This window comes from Nematolebias whitei, chromosome 22 (assembly GCF_014905685.2).
Source record: "Nematolebias whitei isolate Nwh7 chromosome 22, NemWhi1, whole genome shotgun sequence".
Taxonomy (NCBI): domain Eukaryota; kingdom Metazoa; phylum Chordata; class Actinopteri; order Cyprinodontiformes; family Rivulidae; genus Nematolebias; species Nematolebias whitei.
Genome location: NC_056519.1, coordinates 15,442,336 through 15,466,815, shown reverse-complemented (window position 1 = coordinate 15,466,815; position 24,480 = coordinate 15,442,336). Strand labels below are relative to the sequence as shown.

Genomic DNA, 24,480 nt, shown 5'->3' with positions numbered 1-24,480 from the left:
ACGATGGGATCGGCCGAGGTCCACATTCAGACAGATTGTTATGAGGAAGAGATGGAGGCTGTAAATGTGGATAACGCTGCATGTGAGGAGGTTACAAGCATGCAAACTGTGGAAATGAGTGAAGCGGCGGGTGTCGCTAAAGCTTTGGAAACGCTAACGAAAACGTTTGCATTGCGGAAGGAGAGCCTGGGTCAAGATGTGCACGCAGGAAATAGTGCTCAGTCGTTCCATAGCGATGAGCTCAGTCCTGGAAATGAACCAGAGGAACGGCAGACAAAACTTGAAACGGGCAACGGTACGGAGGTGCTGCATAATTTCCAACCAGAAGCGCCAGAGACAAATACAGACTTGTATACAGAGAACTGTGAGTCCGTCGCTGTGGAAGAAACGCCAGATGTCTCCAGTGAGGTACCTGGAGCTCAGCAGCCTCAGGTGCTCCGATCCGCTCGTCTACAAATGAAGCCAAGCTGTCAGGAGATGTGGAAAATCACAAGAGCAGCAAGAGAATGTGCCGAAGAACCAAAAACGTACAGTAATATTCTTACTGTAATCCTCTATTACCACAAATGTTCCCGTTAGCCGTTGTTCATTTATTAAACCTGTAAATGCAGCACTGTAATCGAAGAATAACAAAACTATATATTTAACAGGAAATGTGTTCATGTAAGTGATTTAAACTTGGATGTTGTTTATCAGCTATTATTTTGCGTAAACGTGAGCACGTTTCCAGTTTTAAACATGGCCCCAGATTTACCAGATGATTGCAGCTTAAGATTTAGTCCTTTGCTTTTTAAGTTAACTGCTAATCTCAGAATGTCCGGGTGCTAAACGGAAACAAACTAAATTGGTCTCATCACTACTGAATTCACTAATTGTGTAAAAGCTTTGAAAGAAGAACGTTCGGCTCATTCAGGACAATCCTGCTATGACTTTTGGTATTGGTGCAACTTTAGCTTTTTGAAATATTTAGCCTTTTCTGCCATTTTTTTGCTCATAGAAAATGAACTGAGCTCATTTTACATCCTCATATCTTTAGATCTGTTTACAACCTTTCTCCTTTCACATTTTGTTCTGCTTCAGCTTCTTTCAGCTTCCTTTTGCATATTTCTTGAACAATTCAGCTAATTTCAGCTGTTTTTTCAGCTGTTATGTGCTCTTCTGCTTTATTCAGCTAACTTCAACATTTTTGTGCTTCTTCAAACTTATTTTTGCTCATTTCAGCTTGTTCTGCTCCTTTCAGCTTATTTCTGCAAGTTTCAGCTATTTCTGAAATTTCAGCTACCATTTAGCTGTTTTTATGTTATTTTAATTTTTTTCAGCAAATTCCACATTTTTTGCAACAATTTTAACTTTTTTCGGCCTAGTTCAGCAAAAACATGCTCTCTTGACTTTCTTCTAGTAATTTAAGCTTCTTTCTGCTTTTTTAGCTACTATTCAGCTGTTTATGACAAATTTCTGCTTTTTTCAGATAAATTTCACTTTTTTGTGCTCATTTTTCTTCTTTAAGCCTAATTGGGTACAAATTTGGCGGTACTGGTAGCCGACAACAATCCCTAATAGACTCTGACTGAAAATCAAAAATCCAAAATGGCCACCTTAGCAAAAAAGGAAAAATACTATGAATCTGTTAATTTTAGTCATATTGAGCTGAAATTTGGTGTGCTGATAGCTGACAATGTTTCCCATCAAATGCTGCATGAAAATTAAAAATTTAAGATGGCCACCAATGCTACTTTGAATGGATTTAACTCAGCCATTTTTACACATATACAGGTAGAGCTGAAATTTGGTGAGGTTATAGCTGAGAATGTTCCCTATCACAAACTCCATCCAAATCAAAAATCCAACATGGCCACCTTAGCTAAAAAGGAAAAAATACGATAATTCAGGACTTTTTAGAGCTATTCAGCTAAAATTTGGTATAGTAGCTGAAAGCAAACCCAAACACATAGCACTGTCACATCAACAATTTTTAGATCTTTAAGTCCATTAAATTAAGTACAACTGTGCTCTTTATGTTTCTAATAATTGAAGCTTCTTTCTGCAATTTTAAGCTACTTTTCAGCTGTTTTCTGCTGATTTCTGAATTCTTGTTACACTTTTTTTGTGCAAATTTTTTTTCTTCTTTCAGTCTAATTAGGCAAACGTGCTCTTTCTGCTTCCTCCTGCTGATTTAAGCTTCTTTCTTGTTCTTTTTTAGCTACTATTCAGCTGTTTTCTTGAAATTCTTAAGCAATAAGCATTCACACTGCATTTTCGCAGGAAATGGCAAATTCTCTAGTTGAGCTGTTATTCTCCTGTGATTTTTAAATAAAGTTTAGCAAGGTCCACACAAAAAGATTTTCCTCAAGCAAAGGTCCAGCATGTATATGTAATTAAATATAACCATAAAAAGCTAATATGAAAAGCCACATAATAAGTTTCCTTAAATATTTGCTTTAAATTGTACGTTAAACGAGAGATTTCTACATTTTAATGAAAAGCTTTTTTCTCCAGGAACACAGCTGATGTGCCAGCTGCACCGTCCGTGATAGCTATCAGAGGGACAGACAAAGGTAAGGTGACCTGTAGAGGTGAATTATCTTCAACTTTTTAACTAAAATTCAGGTTTTGTTAATTTTTTGTTTGTAGGTGATTCAGATGAAACGGTATCCATCATCTTCACCTGCTCACAGTGTCCTTTCCACAGCTCGGATGATAACAGCCCCCCTCACTTCCACATGCAAAACATTCACGCAGAAACGTATCAGGATTACTCAGGAGGAAAATTCACACCATCTCCCTCGAGCTCTGATGAAATATTTACATCCATCAAACTGTTCCCCAAAGGAAACGCAGCGCGGCGTAAAGCAGAACAATTACACCACGAAGGCAAAGTTCCTGTTTCTCAGACTGACAGCAGACAGAAGTCTCTGACCTGCGAAACCTGTTTTAAGGTGTTCACTCGAACATCAGATGTCAGAAGACACCAGCTCACACACACGGGAGAAAGACCATATCACTGCTCGCAGTGTGAGCGAACCTTTCAGCACTCCTGGGATCTGGCAAAGCATGAAAGTAAACATCACGGCGTTGCCATTTCTTTCTCCTGTCAGCTGTGTGGGAGCTCCTTCCCCAATCTGAGGGGGCTGACTTTTCATCATAAGAAGAGCCACTCCGAGGAGAGTCAACTCCCTCAGATCTGCTCCATCTGTAGCCAGAGCTTCCCTACTGCTGCGGAGCTGCTGGAGCACAGGAAGTCCCACATCATGAGCAAACGCTACCTCTGCCAGCAGTGCAGCGAAGGCTTCGACACCCTGTTCGCACGCTCTCAGCACAGGCAGGTGCACCGGGTGAAGCGCCAGTTCAAATGCCCGCATTGTGAGAAGACTTACACTCGCAGGTCTGACGTGAAGAGGCATTTGTCCATCCACACCGGGGAGCAGCCCTACCAGTGCAACCAGTGCAGCAAACGGTTCTCAGTGCGCTTCATGCTCATGAAGCACCTCCGGGTTCACACGGGCGAGCGGCCTTTTCAGTGCTCCCACTGCTCCAAGAGGTTCACACTGGTGTCGGTGTTGGCCAGGCACAAAAGGATGCACACGGGGGAGAAACCGTTCCTCTGTTCTCAATGTGGGAAAGGGTTTTTATCGCAGGGAGAGCTTTCCAAACATCACAGGTCCCACGTGGACGACAGGCCCTACTCGTGCCCTCAGTGCGACAAACGATTCAAGAGCAAAAAGACTCAGCACGAACACATCGTCTCTCACAGCGGCGCCCGACCGTACCCATGCACCTACTGCGGCAAGGGCTTCACCAAGCCATATGCGCTGACCAGACACAACCTGATCCACACAGGAGAGAGGCCGTTCCCCTGCGGACACTGCGAGAAGTCCTTCCTCACCCTCAGCGAGGCTCAGCTGCACCAGAGAATCCACACGGGGGAGAGACCGTATCCCTGCGACACGTGTGAGCTCAGGTTCAAGAGCTCATCAGAGCTGGCGCGACACAAACACAGCCATTCTGGACCGAAGAGAGAAAAGCCGTTCTGCGAGAAGTGCAGGAAGACTTTTACATCAGTCGCTAAACTGAAGAAGCACGTGGAGATTCATGAGGACAGGGCAGAAGCTGCTCAGTCTGTGGACTCCAGGGAATCATGTGTTTAAACTATTGGGCTTGAAAAATTATAAAATGTTTAGCTTCAGACACTGGGATCAGTCAAAATAACAAAATTTGGATGAGGCGGTAGTTTAACGGTAATGCAAGTTTTGATGTAAATTATGTAAAAAAAAGTATTTTAGAGTTTACTACGAATGATTTAGTTTTTTTTACTCCATCACTGGGCTATTCATTGTTTTTAAAGTCACCAATGAACAAAACTTTAATAAACACTCCTCGTATCGTCTGTTTTCTTCTCTATTTTGTTGCTGCAGGAGTTTTACAAGTTTGGAGTTTGGATGAACACCACATTCGTAACAGGGCAGTATGAAATAAAAGTAATTTCTTGATTTAATAGCTGTACTTTCTGAGAAAATGCTGATTGTAAAGTTGCAAAGTTAAACTTGTTAAACAGTTGCACGATAATACCCAGGGCAATTTGAGATGTTTGCAGTAACTGTTGCCTTTATGATTCAGTATAGGGTGAAGTTTTGCTGAGATCATGCATTTGGTTATTATGGATTATGTTATAGTACAGAACCATATACCCCCGTGCTTTCAAAATTAAATTATTTCCAAATACACAAAATATAACTATACTAATATAAATAATAGAATAAATGCCTGGGTACCTATTGCAAAGCCACAATGAGATTATCTTTAATTTTATTTGTGTATCCTGGAAAAAAAAAAGACAAAACGGGGAGAAAACCACAGATGAGACACTTGGATCAGTTTTAGTCTTCTTGCTTCAGCTGCAAACGTCTCATGTCGGCTGCCAGTGGATCCATTGAAAAGACACCGGATGTGAAATGTTCCTCTTAGGAACAACTTTTCTGATTTAAAGACATAACTGTTGTCAATCACAATCTATTTTCTCACAGTTCCAATATTCAAAGCTCTAAGTGTCTTTTTATCATAATACATCCCCAGTTATCACTTGGTTGTGCTAATCCTCAATGTTATCTAGAGAAATTGCATTTCCTTCAAAAATGTAGTGTAAATGCTTATTGGAAAAATTGCTGAAATTAGCCATCATTAGCTGAAAAGTAACTGAAAAGGCAAAAAAGAAAAAGTTTAAACTAACAGACAAAAGCTGAAAGGGGCAGAAAGAAATTAGATAGGCCGAAAATAGCAGAAATTACCACAAAAATCTTGGAATTTATCTGAAAATGGCTGAAATTACCTAAAAAATGCTGAAATGGTGGAACAAGCTTAAAGTGGCAGAAGAAAGTATAAAGAACACATGTTGGCCCAATCATGCTGAAAAAAGCAGAAATTAGCACAAAAAGTGGAAATTATATGAAGCAGAAGCATGTAAAAAAAAAACAGTTGAATAGTAGCTAAAAAAGCAGAAAGTAGCTTAAACTACCAGAATGAAGCAGAGAACACATTTTTGCTGAATGAGGTTGAAAAACATTTAAATTAGTGCAAAAAAATCTGGAATTAGCTGAAATTGCTCAAATTAGCATAAAGACAGCTAAATAGTAGCTGAAATAGTTGAAACTTGCAAAAATAAGCTGAAAAGAGCATAACAAGCTGAAATTTGCAGAAATAAGTTGGAAGAAGCACAAAAATGTTCTTGGAATAAAGCTGAAAATAGCACAAAACAGCTGAAAATAGCTGAATTGTTGTTGTTGTTTTTATTTGCACAAGGAAGCTGAACCAGAACAAAATGTGAAAGGAGCAGTAAAAGGTTGTAAACAGCTCTAAAGATTTGAAGGATGTCAAATGAGCTCAATTCATTTTCTATGAGGGGAAAAAAAATGTCAGAAAAGGCTAAATATTTAAAAAAGCTGAAGTTGCACCGAAACGAAAAGTCATAGCAGGATTGTCCTGAAAGAGCTGAATGTTGTGATATAAGATTTGTTGAAATACTGTCGTACAAAAATTGGGGAACGAGATAGTTGATGAAAAATGTACAGAATTAGATAAAGTAGTCGGACGAATAATAAATATAAACAGGATCACAATAGTGTGAATGCCTAATAAGCGTCTATTTGTGACATTTAGACCCGCAGTAAAACATTTTGTGAGGAAAAACCACAGTGCAGTGCGTCACGTCAGGTGATGCTTCTTTAATTATATTCCAGAGAACTGAATGGCATCCTCAGCTGACTGACTGCAGGCCTCATAAACACCACATCTCTAAATGATTAAAATAGTTTGTCTCCTTCCTGCTCACAGAAGAAAACTGACTGGTCTCAAACTGGTCTAAAATGTGTTTTTCTGCTCCCCCTTCATCCATAGCCAGTTTTATCTGCATATTCCCTCCTCTGTCATTATGTCAGGATTATGGCTTTTTTCTTTTAAAAGGCAGGATTTGAATGTGTTTAATTAACTGAGAGGTTTTAATTAGCTCCGACTGGGTGAGTAGCTGATTGGGGGGAAGCCGACGGCATGAAGGAATCACCATCATAAAACTGGCCTGGCCCTCCAGTGTGTGGATGTGTAGCCCATTGAACCAACAGGGTGCTGTAAATACGCCGTAAAGCTGGAAAGGGTTCACTGAACCAAAATTGGATTTCTATTTTTAGCTCGCCTTGTGTTCAGAGTCTATTCTGTGAAGACTGTCAGTGACATGCAATAGAAACTAGATTCATGTAAAAACCGGGAAATAAAGTCAACTTGTTGGGCCATATATTATCTTTATGTTTTATTGCGGTCTTTAATTGAGAAGTAATGAAGTTAAAAATCCATGAACAGTGGAGGAAGTGTGCCTTCCAACACAGTATGAGACAATTTTATCTACAAATTAAAAAAAGAGATATACGTTTTTATGTTGACGTACAATTCAACAAAACAACTGATACTTATCTTCATCTTTTTCTAACAGGAATCTAATAAATAGGTTAATAACAGCTGTTAAGAGTCAAATCAGAAGCAAATGAATAGTTAAATTATTGATTTCTATAAATTTATGTATACAGCTGTTGAATGGTTATCCATTATTAATTGATCTTTTAAAAAATAATGAATTTAGGGTCTCTTGTCTTTTCTTTCCATGAAGAATATTAACTCAGTTCAATCAGTGATTGGCACAAAATTGTCATTCAAAAAGATAATTAAATATTAAATACATAATTATTAATTACAATAAACCAGGATTAATTTATTGATAAGCCATTAGAGATTACTCTTTTCATAAATGCTGTAGATTACTTTTTCTAACACAATGAATTAATGGCACAAATAAAAAATGAAAAAAAAAAAAAAACCCCAACAACATTGAATAACAATTATTTATGAGTCTTTATATTATTTTATTATTCCTAATCTTGAGTTTTATTTTTTCATAAAGTCATGCTTTTATTAAGTCAATCAGTAATAATAATAATAAGAATAATGTCATCACATTGTCATCGCTGTATGTTTTCCATACAATGGCGAAATTAATCTCGGTAAATGGAACAATTTGTAACATCTCATTAATTCATAATTCAGTATATGTATTTAATAGCTAAATAATCATTAATAATTATTTAAAGCAGAACTTTTATGTTTTTTCTGTTCTCAATAACAATAATAAGCTATAGTGACCATTATACTAAACTTTTTATTTCATTTTACCGGTAAATGTGCCTTGTTTTTATAGGCAAATCCAAGACGTTTTAATGTTTTAAGCTAAAACATTATTTTAATTCTTCACTATTATTTTCACAATAATAAATCAAAAACAGCAGAATGTTTTACATATATGGTCGTATCGTTATTTTTAAAGAACACAGGAAAACTTCTAATAAAAGGTTACTCGAATTCTTACAACCAGTAATAGTTTTTATTTTCAAAATTATATTTAGTACTTTGTTAGTTAATTAATTTCAAGTAGCTTTTTTTCTTTTTAATAAGCAACCAAGTCTCCAGTAATCTTTCCCATGTAGTATTTATGTAATAATTCTAACAAGTCACTGAAGCTATAGTAAAAAAAATGTAATAAATTTTCCCTAAAGTGATTAAAATGGTGACGTTGGGTTTTGTTCGAATTCTCTGCAGCCTTTTTAGATATAACAATAACCTCAAAGGGATTCCTCCCCCACAATGAGAGCTGTCCATTGGTTTATTCTACGCCTGCAATCACCTGACCACTCCGAGGGGCAGCGCCGAGCGCACGGATGACCAGATGTGACGATCAGCGGAGGAATTCGAAGCTTTGGTGGCCATGCAGCTGGAAACGAAATTCAAAATAAAGGGATAAACCGAGCAGCTGTGGATGCTGATAAACATACAACGCGAGGTCCATTACTGTGATTTACAGTCCGGTTCCTGGTGGCGGATTAATAACCAGCCATAAAGAAGAGGAAGGAGGAGTGTGTGTTGCAGGAAGACTGGAGTGAAGGCTCAGATAGAGGTGGGAGGACAAAAGAGGGGTGTGTAAAATGAGGGAGAAGGGAGTAGATAAAGCCGGAGCCGGGACCATGAGCTCTGCACTGTCGTACGACTCGCTGTCAGCCCGGCCGAGTCCCACCAGGCGAGCTTTGGAGTGGGAGCGTGAACAGCTAGCTATACGACGACTTTCCTCTCCGCTGGGCGTTAACCTGCTAACTCCACCTCCTCTTCCTCGTCGACCTTCTGCCATCCCTGGCTACCTGCTCCCTACTCATCAGGAGCAAAAAGAGGAGCTCCACCACCAGCAGCAGCGTCTTTCCTTGTCTGTGGGCTCGGAGGCCTCCCTGGCGCGCCCCGCTCCTCCACCGGTGGGTGCCGCCCCACCCTGCTGTCGCCCAGTGGGAGTCATGCACCTGCTGCGTCTGGGTCTCCTTGCCTTCAGCTGCCTCTTCTGGGCAGCCGGTTTGGCTATCTTTACCCTGGGTGTCTGGGCTCAGATCTCCTTGGCGGACTACATGACATTGTCGGCCAATCGATATCCCAACGCGCCGCTCATCCTCCTGGCTACGGGTGCTGCCGTCACAGCTTGGGGGTTCCTGGGCTGCCTCGGGGTGGCTGCGAACCTGCCCTGCCTGCTGAGGGCCTATGGCTTCTTTCAACTTGCCACTCTTGTAGCCGGGTTGGCAGCTGGACTCTCGGGCCTCTTCTACCGTGAAGACATTGCCGGAGGGTTTCGCAGCGGCTTACTGCGAGCCGTGGCGGGCTACACGGAGGACGAAGGCCGTGCCGACGCTCTAGACAGCTTGCAGAGGGCACTGGAGTGTTGCGGCGCCGAGGGATGGCGCGACTGGCTCTCGTCTGATTGGGCCATCCAGCACATGACGTTCATTCCTGCTGAAAACGGCACCGCCGTGTCCCTTCCAGACAGCTGCTGCGTGAGGCGAAAGGGTTGCAGGAATCGGCCTCTGCTCTCGGATGACAGCGAAGGCGTAGCGGCTGCGGGTATCCACCCCCACGGCTGCTTCCGCAAGGTCTTCAGCTTGGTCAACGACAACGTCTTCCACATTGCTGCCACCGTGTTGGGGTTGGCCTTCACACAGATTGGAGGCATCGCCCTCGCTTGTCTTCTAGCCAACAAACTGGCGCCCAGGCAGCATGGACGTGTAGTAGCTCATTGATAGGCAATGACAGAGTCTTCTTTGATTGACGAAAGGAATACAAGTGAAAGTGAGGTTGGGGATGTTTGCGTCTGGAAGTAAAAGTAATTTCATATTCACTTACAGTAAAGAGGGAGCCTTTTGGAAATTGTCACTAGTCTTCAGGACAAAACAGCAAAAATCTCTAACTGTTGTGGGAAGTTTGGAAAGATTTACAGAAATTTGACCAGATGAAGCCAATTGGAACAGTTGGATGAGTCATGTTGGTCAATTTTAGTACGATTTTGGTTTCCTTTGGATTTAAATTTAGCCCCACATGGGACGATTGCCTTTGATGGTTCACAACAGAACTAGTTGGGTTTCATCACCTAAGTTCTGAACCGTCAATCAAACTCAATATATTCTTCATTCCTAATTTAATTAGACTATAATGGCAAAACAAAAAAAACAGTTTTGTCTCCTTAAAATACCATCACAAAATTTAAACCTGTGTAGTTAAACTTCAGCTCCTTTCTTTACTTGATATTTACTCATCTGACAATTGTCTCTTCACATCCAAGTGAACAACAGGCGGTTCTAATGCTTGCATGTGTGCAATATAAAAAAACGTGGACTAAATTAGTTAGACACAAGTGCTGTACAATGAAAGAGCAGCATTAAATTAAAGCACAAGTTAACAAGCTGGTGAAGATTCGCAGTCATCCAGGTCGTGATCGATAAAAATAGGCTAAAGAACAAAAACATCTGGATGTCTGTTCTGAGGCTGAACATGTTTTGTTTCTCACGTGGGAGGATTTATCAATGTGTGGTGTTTTCAGTTCACTGCAGTGAGGAATGTTCGGACCTCTGTATTGGAGAAACATCTCCACAGACGCATGGCTCAACACTGGAGCGCAGCTCTTCAGTACCAGACTCAGTGGTCCACCTACATCTAAAGGAAAAGGGACACTGCTGAGGACCACAATGTGCAGAGGCGAGTAGTTCCAGTCTAATCTGCAGCTGGATCTAAGAACAAACCAGACCTCTCATGCAGATCTATGAAGCTTGGAAGTCCACACACTCCAGATGTTTAAATTGATAAAACCTCCTGGATGGGAAGCAAAACATCTGCAGCTTCAGAATAAAAGTCCAGCTGTTTTTTGTTTAACCTTTTTTTAATTTTTTTTTATCACAAGTTAATAAGCTCCTCTTTGAATTTAAAAAGTATTTATGGACTTTTCTTTCTTTCGTGCAGCTCGACCTACCCAGTAGATTGTTCCCCGGGACTATTTTCCTTTGTGAATATTTAGTCTGGCTCGTGTTTGTCTCTGCGTCATTTAGTTTTCCTGTTAACAAAGATCCCATCGCCTTATAAGAAAAAAGAGCCATCTTGTATTTTACGCTGTATATAAACCTGCCTGCTAGCTTTCACTCTGTAGAAATTTTAACAGCGTTCATACTGATTTTTATTTATTTTTTTAGATTTTGCTGTGTCGTCAGATAATCTGACATGGGAAGATGTTAACTTGTATAGCATGTTTATGTGAAACCCACCACCGCATGAAACAGAAAGGTTTAGCATCAGATTAGCATTTTGTTTTTCTTATTTGTGTCTACATTTGACACAGAAAAATCCACTCATGCTCCCAATGAATGTAAAAATATAGATTCATCTCCATCATCTTGTTTATTTAGCTTAGATAACTGCATTGTGTAAAATAAATTTCACTTTCATTAATGTATCGTGTAATCTACTGTTCCTATTATCAGCAGCATGATGGAGACTGTAAACCATATCTGTCGAGTATAAATGAAAAATCTTTGCTTCATTCCAGCGTATCGATTCGACTCTGGGAATGGAAATGTGCAACGTATTAAATGTCTAGATGGAAACAACACTGTAAAAACAAGAAAAATAGCACGCAGCAGGTGCCCCGTTGGTGATAGAGATGCCTCTAATAAACATCTTGCAAAGTATTACTTTGATTTGAGTGTGTTTTTATTCAAAATGTCCAGTTACTCTCTTTGCATTTTGAAAGCTGTGAAAACACCATTATTTTAAGGGTGGAAGTGTGGCAGAGTTGTAAATTCTTACTGCTGGAGATAAAGCCAGTCGTCATCAGAACCTCTGACTGAGTCATTGTGAAGTGCAGCTTGCACCTGAGACAGCAGCGATTAGATCGGCACATAAAGGATCCAATAAAAGAAGGAAACCCATCTCTTCATGACATGTAAAAAAGAAAAAAACTAGATTTTTGTCTTTATTTTGCATAGTTTTTCTTACTATATAAACAGGCATTGTGCTGTGGCCTCTAAACAGCCACTTTCAAGATCTATATATTCCATTGATTAGCCTACATTATGCTCCAGCATGGCTCGTCTGGTCACACGCTCCATGTTTGACCTATTTATTCACAGGTTTAGCTCCACTGTAGATGATTCAAGATGGAGATTCATGAGCAACGCTTGAAAATAAACAGTGGGGCCTTACGGTTTGCTTGAAAAGCATATTTTGTGTGGGACAATGTTATCTAACTTTAAACTAAAACCTCACGATGGACTATTTATCAGATCGCCACAAAGAGGTTAAGATTCATCACATAGTTGTAATTATTTATAGTGCAATCCCAAATAAGAAGAACCGTCACATTCAGAACTGGGTGAAAATGTCTGAGCATTTCCTGGTTTAAATCAAACATGGCCTCAGGCTGAGTGGGTGTCAACCTTCTGCTGGGGTCACGAATCTGATAACACAGATCACTAACTTTTTTTTTTTTTGCACATTACTGAATTTACATCCGGCTGTTTGGATAGGAGTCTAAAACACTTGATTTTTGTCCTAATTTATTACACAGTGTTGTTTTTTAAAGTGATGAAAGTGAATACCAGCTTTATTTATAGAGCACTTTAAACACCAGCAGGACCAAAGTGCTGTACAAACAATCATACATCAGATATAAAAAGCAATTAAAATGATTAAAAGTCAGATAATAATAATAATATTAGTTTATTTCTCCTGGCTTGCTGGGTTTATATGTATATTTAATTTTTTTGCATTATGTACTTGCTATTTTGATATATTGTTATAATCTTAAGGGGATGGAGATGTTTGCGAAACCTAAATTTTGAACTAGTTTTGAAGGAAGTTCAATCCAAGGAATTAGATTATGGAATAATCTGGAGAGTGATGTTAAAAATGCCAGATCAATGCGTATGTTTAAGCGAATGATCAAAGTTGATTTGTTTAAAAAAATTAAATAGCTTAATGTGTATTTGTATGAATCTTTGCTCGAGAAGGAGTTATTTATTTTGTTTTTGTTATTTGAAGATTATAGTTTGAATTTTTTTTTAAAGGGGTAGATATAAGATTTTTTCTTCTTTCTGCTGCCTTTCATTTTATTTGTGATTGTATTTCTTATAGAATTGTTTTGTTTTGTTTAAAAAAAATGAATAAACGTTATAATTATAATATTATCACCCACCAGGCCTGGATGGATGGATGGATGGATGGATGGATGGATGGATGGATGGATGGATGGATGGATGGATGGATGGATGGATGGTTGGATGGATGGATGGATGGATGGATGGACAAACTGTTAGCAAAATATGCCATGAACCATTGGGTGGATTTTAATGAAACTTTCAGAAAGTAACCTGTAACCAATTAACTTTTACAGTCACCCCAAGTCAAGATGGCCGCCACAGCTAATCAACATTAGCCAGGAAGGGAGCAATGTTTTGGTGTGGTAGATGAGAGTTATTCCCAACACACTTCCAAGCGCAGATCACGCGAGATTTCGTTTAAAGTTGGATCAAACCGGCTGTAACTCCGTCATTTCTCCAAATAATTTCAAGCTCTGGCGTTAATAGAAGGCGGGCGATAAGCAGATCCACTCGGAAAGCTGAGCCTTTAATTACACATGTGTTATCTCTACTCTCCGCCTCTTTAAGTCTGCCCTACATCCGACAGCTTGTGGGTTTGCTGTGCGCGCAGCCCCACATGATTATTGGACCTCAGCCGCGCTCCACCGCTGCGTAAAAGCGGCTCGGACATGTAGCTCTGCGCGCACCAGAAATAAAAATAAAACTCAAGAATGGACCTAAAATCTGAACTCCTCAAGTCCATCTGGTACGCTTTCACTTCGCTGGACGTGGAGAGGTGCGGGAAAGTGTCCAAATCGCAGCTGAAGGTAAGCAGGGGAGTTCATACAGACATGATTATTTCATTGTTTTCACCAGAAGTTCTTGGGACTCTGTTGTTTTGGTGACACGGATCAGTTGTGCTGTTCACACTGAGGCAGATCAGCTCAAAGTCCAACCTTTTCCCGTGGCTAAACAAACAGAGACTCTGGAGTTGTTTAAAGGAAGAAGCAGCTTTTTATTCTTCTTCATTTTTCTAGATTTGTGTTTTCTCCTCCATCCCCCACATGTCTCTGCTGCTCAGAGGAATCCAGCTGTGAGGCGGGCAGCTGTCCTGACATGCTGAGCCTCACAGGACAAAGATGCCTGTGCTTGTCTGTGTCTGCCTGTGGGCTGATGAAGAAACATGGGAGTGTGCCACCAGTCCATGGCACCTTAAAGTCTTTCTCCTCCCTGCAGGTGCTTTCTCACAACCTGTACACCGTGCTGAACATCCCTCATGATCCGGTGGCCCTGGAGGAGCACTTTCAGGATGATGATGATGGGCCCGTTTCCAACCATGGCTACATGCCCTACCTCAACAAATACATCCTGAACAAGGTGGGTTGCTTTAAAGTTTGGGGTTAAAATGACACCCAACAGATGTTTTCAGTCAGGTTTGTCCGATTATTTTAATCTTTGGTGCTGTTGTTTGTTTTAGTTATGATTTACTCGATGTCTTTTGTCATTTAAATTGTTGTTCATGACCGGAAGTCAGAGTAATTTAACATTTTCTGGCAGATTTTAAAAGATGGAGCTAAATTATCACACATATGATGATTTCTGACTGTTTGACGGCCATAATAACAAAATTAATCCTGCAGCTTGCGTGACATATGGAGGGTTAAAAAAAAATCTGCAAGATTACAGATTTTATGAGTTGTAACTGCAGTTCTTAAAACTACTAATAAAAGGTTTCTAAACAATATGTATTTACAGCATCTAACACTATTTTGGAGCAAAAACTTTGCGTGTTAACTATTCAACTGCATGCAGTCACGATACACATAAATATTGCACTTTTTTATGGATAACTTCAAATTTTAGTCTTATTTTGTAGTTGTTTCTATAAAACTTTCAGCAAACTTGAGTTACTGCGTTATTATTTTCATAATAACTCGATAAAAAAAGTTTTGCACGTACAAGCAATGCACTAAAATTGAGGGTTTATAGAAACGAGAGCAGAAATGTGAATTTATGGCTCTTTTCTAAATGCAAATCAACAGTTTTTGAAATGTTTTCCATCATTTCTCATCGTATTCATAAAAATCTTAAATGCTCTTAAAAGTCTCGTATAATTTTCTTACTTTTGCTATTTTGAACATTTTAAATAAACTGCTATAGTGTTGGTTTTACATTATTTTGATAATTTATTAATGATACCTCTTGAACCTTATCATTTTTTTATTTCCTTTAATTAATTTAGTTATTTTTAATTAAATATATTTGGTATTCATGTTGACCATTTATACTGTTTAGTTAAAACCAAGTGTTTTAAAAAAAAGAGCATTAAACTTGGTAATTATATATGTGTGTAAAGGATTTTGTCATTTTTGCTGAAAATATTGATTATGTTAATGGAAAGTTTGAGAATTCTGTTATAAATATTTTGAAGTGACGTAGAAATCAACTGTGAATCAAGATTTGAGTCAGTCACCGACGGATGAATTTTCATTCTTGTTGGTTTAATGCGGCTAATGTTCGGTTTCAGTTAACCGGAAGTTTTTTTTATTTTTTTTTTTATTGTATTTCCAGGTAAAAGAGGGGATGTTTGACAAAGAGAAGTTCGACGACCTGTGCTGGATGATGACCATGAAGAAGAACTTCAGCGGGTCGCGGCGTGGGTCGCTGCTGTCGGAGAGAAACTGCTTTAAGCTGTTCTGTTTGTTCAACCTCCTGTCTGAGGACCACTACCCACTGGTGATGATCACAGAGGAGGTAAAACACGCCAAGGAAGAGTTTAAGCTCAAGATTTGACTAACAGTCGACACAGGAGGTTGCTGAGAAGGTTCCATTTTATTTATATTTCAAACATTCAAACAGCTTTGATTTAATGGGAACATTTTATACGAAGTTCCTGTGCAATCAGTTCACAATCAGATTATGTGTTGGAGACCAGTCTCATCTACTGCCACACCAAATTTTAGATCAATATCTTTAAAAAATATCTGAGTTATAGCCATTTTTAAAAACATCAATCTCTCAGTCTCCTATCCTGAGCAGCCCATTGGCGACAGTGGAAAGAAATGACTTTTAACAGGAAGAAACCTCCAGCAGATGATGGACGGTCATCTGCCCTGACTGGCTGGAGTTTTAGAGGACAGGAAAGAAATGCAAGCACAGATTGACTGGTCCGGGTGTGCTTTCTATGGAAAGACAATGAAAAACAATAATTACAAACATGAATAGAGTGAGTAAATTCAGCAGCAGAGTAAAGAGATGTGGTCAGTTTGTCCTCCAGCAGTCTGTAGCAGCATAACTAAGGGATAGCTTAAGAAACCCAAGCCAACCCTGTCTATAGGATTTATCAAAAAAAAGGAAAGTCTTAAGCCCAATCTTAAAAATAAACAAGGTGTCAACCGCATGGACAGAAACTGGAAGTTGGTTCCACAAGAGAGGAGCCTGATAACTGAAAGATCTTCCTCCTGTTCTACAGGTGCATCTCAAAAAATCTGAATATTGTGAAATAGTTCCATTTTTTTCCCAGTCATTTCAGAAAGTGAAACTCGTGTAGATCCATTAGACATAGAGTGAAATATTTCAAGCCTTTATTTCTTGTAATTTCATGAGTATGGCTCACAAATGGATTTTTTTCTGCTCTTGATGAAGACGGACGCTTTCTTTCCCTTTCCTGGCTCCCTCCTGCTTTTTGCATTGTCCTGTGAATCCTCAGAGCCTCTCTTTACACATCTTCCCAATCGTAAATTATTATGGATCCGGTCAGTTGGTCTCTCAACGCAATTGATAAAATGTTCTTGATGAGAAGATGGGGTGCAGGAGTGCCCTCATGCCCTGAAGGAACACATGCAGCTGGATATGTCATAGATTCCTTGGGTGTATGGAAGATGATGTCTGTTTTGTCCGTTGAGGACGTCAAAGACGCGTACATAACTGGATTTATGATAACAAGGTTCCTGGTTTTTGGAATCAGCGAGTACCTGGGATATCAACACATTAGGAAGACGACGGCAGCAGTTTTGGCAATGGTAAGGCTGCCTGCCTTATGTGAAGGATTGCACTGTGCTCCGAGTGCTCAGACTCAGATGGTAGAACTCGCTGGCATGAAGGAATCGACCTTGGAGAAGGCTACAAGCACAGTTCAGCGGAATGACCATGAACCTGGCTGTTTTGGGTTTGCCATTGAGTGTACCAGCAGAAACTATGAAGGCAGACGGAAAATCAGTAGAGTCAGCCTGTCCCAAAACAATTGTTGTTTATCTGAAACTGGCTCCCCCGTTTGGCCTTGGATAGGCCAACTTATCTGAAATTGCTCCTGGAGGATATGTAAATAATGAAGCTGTGCTGCCCCTCCCCCGTCCCTGTCCCCCAGAGAACATCTGTGGACCCTTAGCAGAGCTGCACCGGCTGAAAGACACTGTGCCATCTTTATCAGGACTATGGAACTTTCTGGTTGTGGTCATGGACAATCACACCACCTTTGTTGGCTTCCTCAACATGTATTATCTGTGTTCCTTGTGCTGAGGTAGTTTTTTTGCTACCTCACACTGTGCCCTGTGTGTGAAAGACACAGTGTAAGAGATCTTTTTTTTATACCTTCTTTCCTCATGTTTTTATTCCCTTTTCTTATCTAAGTGATAAGGGCAGTGCTTCACATGAAGCAGCAGCCTCCGTGCATTTCCGTCTACAATTGTTGGACGGTTGTACTGGAATATATTGTCACTGTGCTTAACTGTGCAATGACAGTAAAGTTGATTCTGATTTTGAAATAATGAAAAAACAAAATTGAGTGTCTCGGAAAATGAAAATATCGTGAAGCGGTTCAATATTGTAAACTTCTGGTGTCACATCCTAATCAGCTGATTAACTCCTGGACGTGAGCTACAAATGTCTCATTCCTCAATTCGAGCCACTCCTGAACCAGAGACAACGTCAGAAGCATCTTACCTGCTGAGGAGAAGAACTGGACTGTTGTTCAGTGGCTCAATGTCCTCTTTTCAGATGAAAGTAAATTTAGTATGACATTTAGAAATCAAGGCCCCAGAGTCGAGAGGAAGAGTGGAGAGGTCCAGAATCCATGTTGTTTGAAGTCCAGAGTGATATTTTGATGTTTGAGACGCACCTGTACTTTGAGAAACTCTAGGAACCACAAGTAAACCTGCAGTACGAGAGCGAAGTGCTCTGTTAGGGGAAAAAATGGAACATTAAAATCTTTACTAAAAGATGGAGCTTGGTCATGAGAGCTTTGTATGTTTGAAGATTTTAAATTCTATTGTGAAACGTGGAATAATCTGACCATAAGATGCATGTCTATGGTCTTATGTGATGTCATTCTTAGGTTTCCATCTTGTGTTAAACGCTTTTGAGAATCAAAGGTGGATGCAGCGATTGACACTGTTGACTAGCAAAGTAATGCTTTTTAAAAAAGCATGAAGCTTTATAGGAGTTAGTCATGCAGCCTAGCACTAATTTTCTGCCTTGTTGCACTTATTATAGCCCTTAAATCTTTTAGCATTATTCACCATAGTTGTTGACAGACTTCACTTCTTTTTAAACTTTAAATATCAACAGATGGGGCAGCACGGTGGCGCAACTGGTAGAGCTGCTGCCTCTCAGCGAGCAGGTCCTTGGTTCAAACCCCAGTCCAGGGGCTTTTCTGGGTGGAGTTTGCATGTTTTCTCCGTGCATTCGTGGGTTTTCTCCGGGTACTCCGGTTTACTCCCACAGACCAAAAACATGCATGTTAGGCTAATTGGTAACTCTAAATTGTCCCTAGGTGTGAGTGAGAGAGTGAATGGTTGTTTGTCTCATTTGTCTCTATGTGGCCCTGTGATGGACTTGCGACCCGTCCAAGGTGTACCCCGCCCCTCGCACAGTGATTGCTGGACATGGGCACCAGCAACCCCCGTGACCCAAAATAGAATAAGCGGGTAAAACTAATGGATGGATGGATGGATATCAACAGATATTGGTTAAAATTGATGTGGTAGTAGCTAGAAGTAATCCTACATGCATACTTTGAGCTTGCCATGCTGGCATCAAGATCTAGATTTAATAAGCAGAGTTGGTAAGCAGGAAGTGTTGCACAATTTGAGTTAAAGTAAAGACAAATGAACAAATAATTCAGATAGATCAAACACTCTGCTAAGACTCGGTTACATGCTGGACATTAAAGCAGCTTCTGTTCTGACAGTTCGGCGGGCTCACATTTTTTTAAACCCAAAAAATGTTAGTGCAAGTAAGTAAGTTATGAGGCTCTTCCTTCCTGCACTTCCTCCATAAGATTCTTGGTTTCCTGTAAGCCAGAGATAAAAATAAACTTCTTTTGTGCGCTCAGCTCAGTAGAGTCCCCTTAAAAAAACTATCTGTGATGTGCACTCTCAGTTTTACAGTTTGAGTTTGGTGATATTTCTCCACATAATTTATTGTTTTAAAGGTGGAGTATCTCCTGAAAAAAATCTCCTCAGCCATGAGCCAGGAGTGGGATGGGAAGCCCTTAGAGGACCTTATAACCCAGGATCCCACGGTGCTAGAAGAAGGGATGTCTGTTTGGGCCTTTCTGGAACACATGAATACGGGTCGGCTCCTGAAGACCACCAGCCCCGAGGCGTTCAGCTTAGCTCTGGACGAGGTGTTTCTGGAGATGTATCACAACGTCCTCAAGAGGGTGGGTCACTTGAGAAATTAGTTTGCTCCTGTGACGTTATTTGTTCTATGCTTGACGTCCGGTTTGCTCCTGGTTTTGCAGGGTTACATGTGGAAAAAGGGGCACGTGCGAAGGAACTGGACCGAGCGCTGGTTCGTGCTGAAGCCTTCCGCCATGGCTTACTATGTCAGCGAGGACCTGAAGGACAAGAAAGGGGAAATCCAGCTGGACAAGAGCTGTGTCGTAGAGGTTGGCGAGGAAATGTCTATGACCCGCCCAGAATGTGGGTCAAACACTTTTACAGCTTCGTTTTTTTTATTTCAGGCCATTCCAGATAGGGAGGGGAAACGTTGTTTGTTCTGTGTGAAAACACACAACAAGACCTACGAGATGAGTGCGTCTGACCAGCGGCAGAAGGCGGAGTGGACACAAGGTGTGGACTGATGTAGATGATCTTCAGATGAGCTCAACCTGCCTAAAATAACCAGAGAAATGTGCATTTACTGCAAAAATACAGCGTGAAGACTGAGCGCTGATGAGATTAGCTAAAAAGATGAAACTAATAAGTTAAAGCTAAAAGAAATAGAACATTAACAAAAAGCTGAAAGGATCTAAATTCGAGCCCAAAGGATTATAATAATAAAATACAAGCTAGCTAAAAAAAAAACCAAAAGAAAATAAATGCTAGCTAAAATATAAAAGTAGCAAAATACAAGCTAAAAAAAAAAATAAGCAAAATAAACAAAAAGCTAAACAAGCTAAATAACAAAAAGCTAAGTACTAGCTTAAAGACATAAGTAGCAAAATGCTAGCTAAAATTCAACACTTGCTCTTGTCAAGGACGGACCTTTTCTCCTCCTCTCCTTCTCCACTTTGTTTTTGCACTGTCCTGTCTATGAAACTGCTTAGAGCCTCTCTTCTACAAATCTTCTGAATAATAATTTATGGATTTGGTCAGTTGGTCCCTCAAACAACATTTTTTCAAAGAGAAGACAGGTTTTAGGCAAGCCGATTTGCCCTGTTGGCACGCATGCAGCTGGATATCTCATCGACTTGGAAGATTTGATGATGCGTCTATCTCTGCTGTCATCTGTGGATTTTAAGGATGCATATATATTTGGATTCATGATAACTGGTTCCTGCTTTTTTCTATTCGGCTGGTTCCTGGTTTATCTACAATCAAGGAAGTCGTCTGCAGCAAATTTGGACCCGATCATGCTGCTTGCCTTATGATGGCTTGGTTTGTGCCTCGAGCACCCAGACTCCAATGCTTTTGTCAGGATGGATCAGATCTTGGGGATTATTCTCAGGCACGTTCCATTGGTATGGTCATTTAATTTGGAGGTTTTAGAACTGAGTGGACCAACACAGACTCAAGGTAGATGTCATTAAAGTTCTGCCTGTCCCCAAAACAATCGTGTTTATCTGAATTCAGCTCCCTAACTGGCCTTGACAGGCCATCTTATCTTAACTCACCTGGAAGTTTTGTAAACCTGAAGCTCTGCCCCTCCCTCCCCTCCTATTGAGGAATTCCACAGACTGACTATTCAGAGGGTCCCAGCTGAATAAAAATTCTGTCATCATTTCAGGAATCTATGGATTCGTCCTTGGTCATCCTCGACACCCCTGAGTGTGTACAGATCTCTCTAGAGGGAACTATTTGAACTGAGTGATTTTATCTGAACTCTGTAGTGCCACTGTGTGTTGTTTCTGGCTGCTCACCATCCTTGCGTTTCCCCCCCCCCCCCCCGCATAATGTCGGCATCATTATGTGCTAGTGTGCGAGATTTTTTTTCATTATCAGGCTATTGAAGTTCAACCAAAGATTAAGAGCGTGTTAGGATTTTTTTTTTTTTGTCTCCAAACCCTATATGTTATTTTTCACCACTTTTTATTGTCAGTCCAAACAGGTCTCACTTGTAAATGAGTCAATGTGAGTTATCTGTTTAAATAAAGGTTGAATGAATGAAAAAAAGACTAAAATAGCAAAATGCTAGCTCCTTCTTCAGCTGTCACCACAGCGAGCAAATTCGCATGAAAGATTCGACAATTGTTTTACACAGGATGCCCTTCCTGATGCAGCCTGGGCTCGAACCCGCAACTTCAGGATTGCAGGACTGCAGCACTGACTACCAAGCTACCGCAGCAGCAACAAAAAAAGAGCAAAATGCTAGCTAACAAAAAGCAAAATGCTAGCTCAAAGACAAAAGAAGGAAAAAGCTAGTTAAAAGACAAAAGCAGCTAAATATTATCTAACATACAAAAGAAGCAAAATGCTAGCTAAAAGACGAAAGTTACGTTATGTTTATTTGTCATATGCAAGTTTACACAAGGTCAGCATGAGAAGAACCGATGTGAGTTGCTAAAAACAAAAAAAAACAAGAAGTATTAAAGCATGTCATAACGGTACAAAATAAAATACCAAAAAGTGAAAAAGAAATAAAATAAGGCCCAAAAGAAATATAGTTAACAACAGACGACATGATAGAATGTAATGGTGCAAGTAGGATGAATTGGTATAAATAAGTATTTCATAGAAGCTAAAAGCTAGCTGAAAGACAAAAACAAAAATCTAAATACTAGCTAAATATAGGTGTAGCTGTACTGTTTACACAAAGAGGTTTAGTGATTTATATTTATTTATTGCAAAGTAAAAGACATTCTTAAAATGACGAGTACATGTTGACTGAGGGGTGAGGACTTTGTGAACTAAAATAAGATTCAATATAACGTAAAGATAAGTTTACCTATATCTATATGATTGTTCAATCATTTTAGAACAGCAAACTCTGTGGCGACTGTTTCATATTTCGAATCACTGTAACTGATACTGACTGAGCTCAGAGACGATGATTCGAAAGGTTTGCTGCTTCGATAAAAACAAAGTTTTATTTTTCTAATAGAAGCAAAAAGTTTTGTTACTCCTTCGTCTTGCTCACAGAAAACCTAAATGCAGACATTTATCTGTTGGCGTGTGTGGTTTGTTGTCTCTTCAGCTCTTCAAAATGCCTTCCGTCTCCAACGTGAGGGGAAGTCCTCCCTTCATCACGAACTCAAATTGAAGAGACGGGTCCAGCGGGATCAAAGCTCCCGCGAACGCAGCCGAAGCGCCCGGAGCAGCGGCAGCAGCCGGAGCAGCCAATCAGACGACTCCAACGTCCAAGAGATGGAGAGGACGGAGAAAGACAGACAGGATTTAGAGATTGAAAACATCATCCAGGTAAGATAGAGCTGAACTGGGAGTCTATTGTTTTACACAATTAAAATTAAAAAAACATTTTTGTGCTTTTTACAGCACGCTCGAGAATTAGAAATTCGCCGGCGAGAGGCAGAAGAGAGGGAGAGGAGGAGACAAAAGGAGGTGCAGATGGAGCTGGAGAGACAGCTGAAAGAGGCTGAAATGGTATTTCCAGATGACATTTATTTTCAGTTCTTCTGAAACAGATCGTAGCCTCCAGCTCGCCGACTCAGACCTCCTGAAGGGTTTATAAAAACTCAGTTTACCCGAGGTTACGGCATTCCTGGGAAAACGGTGATTCAGGAAGGTTCTTCCCACTCATCGGCTGTGTTTGTGTTCCAGCTGAGAGAAAACATGGAGGCCGAGATGCAGAAGAAGGAGAGGAGAGCTGAGCAGCAGAAGATAAGGATCCAGGAGCTGGAGATGACGCAGCAGAAACTGGAGGCTGCCCTCAACATGGAGATCCAAGCTCGGCTGGAGGAGGAGCGGGCCAGACAGGAGCTGGAGAGGTCACCTTGATTTAAACCTACTGTCGCCCACTCCTGAAGGCCAAAACATCTCATCGGAACACAATAGTCTAAAACTGTGGCATGAAGGTCCTTCTCCATCCTTTCCTCAGGTTGTTGGAGGCCGAGGAGGAGAAGAGGAAACAATTTCTGCTCCTCCAGGAGCAGCAGAAGCTCCTGCAGAGACAGGAGGCCTCAAACGGACGAGCAGGCGGAACCCCGTCTGCCCTCTACTCCGCCTCGCTGGAGCTACAGCATCTGCAGGCGTCTCGTCAGAGGAGCCACCAGCACCTCGAGGTGACGAAGAAACCGCAGCGTTACATGTGAGGTTTGTTAGAACGTTACCTGATGAGGCTGCTCGTTTGGTTTCCAGGAGATGCAGGAGAGACTGCGAAACGCCACTCAGCATGTCCGCCACTGGAACGTCCAGCTGAACCGCCTGATGACACCCATCACGCCTGCAGGTGCAGAGAGCGCCTTTGCTCTGTCTGAGACAGGAACAAAACTTTTCTCATATTATAGGTTTAGATTTAAAGTACTGCAACTCTCAGAAAATTTCATTAAACACCAAAAATGGCTAACCTCTGACAGTTTTACAGATGTTGAGCTAAGAGCAAAGAACTTTTTCTTTACTCGTGGTTGAATTCATCTAAATCTGATTAAATTTAACTGAGCTACAAAAAGCGTGTAGGTGCATCAAAGTTCATGTAATACAGGTAGAAAACCCAAAAAAGTTCAGTCAGGTCATCTGGACGTTTTTTTGTTGTTGTTGTTGAGACGTTTTGTCCCTCATCCAAAGGACTTCATCAGTCCGAGGAGCCACAACAAACTGAGTACCGCAAGCATCAAACCCACATAGTGGACCAACAAGTTTGCTGGTGATAACATGGTTTCTGGGGCCCACCCTCTCCCCCGTCGGCTCCTCTGGGGCAGCCATAGCCAAAGTGGCTCAGCTTGGTGTGGCTCCTCGGACTGATGAAGTTCTTTGGATGAAGGATTTAACTTTGTTAGATTTTCTACCCGTATTGTTGAGCATGAACTTTGATGTTTTGAACCAATTTGGTTATGGCTGCCTCAGAGGAGCCAACGGGGGAGAGGGAGGGTCCCAGAAACCATATCACCAACAAACTG

General features: G+C 40.7%; 2 protein-coding genes across 2 annotated transcripts; both read left to right on the top strand.

Annotated features, from left to right (window-relative positions):
- Window positions 1-8,513: 8,513 nt before the first annotated feature.
- LOC119428201 (tetraspanin-7-like) lies at window positions 8,514-9,813 on the top strand. Its single transcript, XM_037695848.1, has one exon. It carries the CDS (start codon window positions 8,514-8,516, stop codon window positions 9,639-9,641), a length of 1,128 nt encoding a protein of 375 aa, XP_037551776.1. The 3' UTR covers window positions 9,642-9,813.
- Window positions 9,814-13,483: 3,670 nt separating this feature from the next.
- Window positions 13,484-23,960, top strand: def6c (DEF6 guanine nucleotide exchange factor c). Its single transcript, XM_037696181.1, has 12 exons — window positions 13,484-13,792; window positions 14,202-14,342; window positions 15,537-15,719; window positions 19,396-19,626; window positions 19,708-19,854; window positions 19,930-20,038; window positions 22,602-22,825; window positions 22,901-23,008; window positions 23,186-23,352; window positions 23,463-23,646; window positions 23,723-23,813; window positions 23,941-23,960. Exons 1-12 carry the CDS (start codon window positions 13,697-13,699, stop codon window positions 23,958-23,960), a joined length of 1,701 nt encoding a protein of 566 aa, XP_037552109.1. The 5' UTR covers window positions 13,484-13,696.
- The last annotated feature ends 520 nt before the right edge of the window (window positions 23,961-24,480 follow it).

What these genes read in the sequence shown, in the direction of transcription:
- def6c (XM_037696181.1), top strand. Translation starts at nt 13,697, where the DNA reads ATGGACCTAAAATCTGAACTCCTCAAGTCCATCTGGTACGCTTTCACT. An exon ending in TGTCCAAATCGCAGCTGAAG is followed by an intron (nt 13,793 to 14,201) that starts GTAAGCAGGGGA and finishes TCCTCCCTGCAG; the next exon opens with GTGCTTTCTCACAACCTGTA. An exon ending in TGGTGATGATCACAGAGGAG is followed by an intron (nt 15,720 to 19,395) that starts GTAAAACACGCC and finishes ATTGTTTTAAAG; the next exon opens with GTGGAGTATCTCCTGAAAAA.
- LOC119428201 (XM_037695848.1), top strand. Translation starts at nt 8,514, where the DNA reads ATGAGGGAGAAGGGAGTAGATAAAGCCGGAGCCGGGACCATGAGCTCT.